We start from the raw sequence: 1211 nt of genomic DNA, 5'->3' as shown, positions 1-1211 counted from the left end.
GACCAGGGAGCTCCTTGGATAGCAAGCACTAGAGAAGACAAAAGAACCAGTGATACTACATACTACATACCTGGCCCTACTGAGCCCCTTGTATGCCACTTCACACCATCCCGTTCTGCAAGGAGGTGCGGAACAGCCCACAGCGTAAGGCAGTCCCCATAACAAAGCACTGCCTGGGTGAGAATTCTGTAGTGATGTCAGTGAGGTCTGTAGTGCTGGGGATGAGAAACCCTACTACAGAAGGGTGCAGATGAAAACCATGTGGTTGGTGAGGGACATTTAAACCAGCTTACCTTCTGAGCCTCCATCACATATTGGGACACCATAAATGGGGAAAACACAGTAAACTCTTCTGCCTTGGCTGCAATGTGGCTGTACATCCTTTCGACTAGGCGCGCACATTCCAGGACCACCGTCAGATCGTCGGTGCTGGCTGTCAACAGCAAACCATTGAGAAACTAGTCAGTGTGCCTGTTACGCCTTCAAACGTTATGCCTTAATATAGACAGAAACGGTTTTAGGCCTTGCATCCCCCCCGCCCCCCGACTCTTTAACTTGTCTATTTCAGTGACAATAAGAAAATGTATGTCCAAATACTTATCTACGTAAAGGAAAACACACTTAAACTCCTCAAGCGTCAGGGCTTTTAAAGTGTCCAACTACAATAGATAACTAAGAATTTTAAAGATGGAATCTGGGGCTGCTATTGAATTTAAAAAGAGATTTAGCACTTTACAAGGAAAGCTTAAAATGGAAAATAATCTTTAAGGGTTTTTTTTTACTGAAATTGTATTATTAAAAACATAAGAGGCCCTAATTCTGTCATTCTTTGCTCCTTTTGGACATATTTAAATGCTTAATTTATAAGCGGTCCCAGTCACCTAATTTGTCTTCTGCTGCATGTTATGTTTTTAGTTATGTTTGATAGGGTATTAAAGCCCCCAAATATCCAGTTTTGCCAGGACCATTTCTTTTCTTCTTCTTTTTCAATATAAATTATTGTATTGGGGGCCTTACAGCTCTTACAACAACCCACACATCCATTGTATCAAGCACATTTGTACATATGTTGCCATCACCATTTTCAAAACATTTTCTATTTGAGCCCTTGGTATCAGCTCCTCTTTTTACCCTACCTCCCCCACCCTCATGGCCACTTGATAAATTAGAATTGTTTTCATATCTTACACCATCCGCTGTCTCTCTTCACC

General features: G+C 41.9%; 1 protein-coding gene across 2 annotated transcripts in view; it reads right to left on the bottom strand.

Moving 5' to 3' along the window:
• The window catches only part of URB2 (URB2 ribosome biogenesis homolog), a 44737-nt gene that overhangs the window by 2861 nt on the left and 40665 nt on the right, over positions 1-1211 (bottom strand). The window contains exon 9 of one of the 2 annotated variants that reach the window (XM_004712198.3): positions 294-433. In XM_004712198.3, coding sequence (XP_004712255.1) covers positions 294-433 — 140 coding nt within the window. Of the gene's footprint in view, positions 1-293; positions 434-1211 lie in introns of those variants that run through there. The other variant, XM_045298032.1, reaches the window with a different exon arrangement.

This window comes from Echinops telfairi, unplaced genomic scaffold (assembly GCF_000313985.2).
Source record: "Echinops telfairi isolate 266 unplaced genomic scaffold, ASM31398v2 ScPeMD7_7424;HRSCAF=8462, whole genome shotgun sequence".
NCBI lineage: Eukaryota > Metazoa > Chordata > Mammalia > Afrosoricida > Tenrecidae > Echinops > Echinops telfairi.
This window is presented reverse-complemented; position numbering and strand designations above follow the sequence as displayed.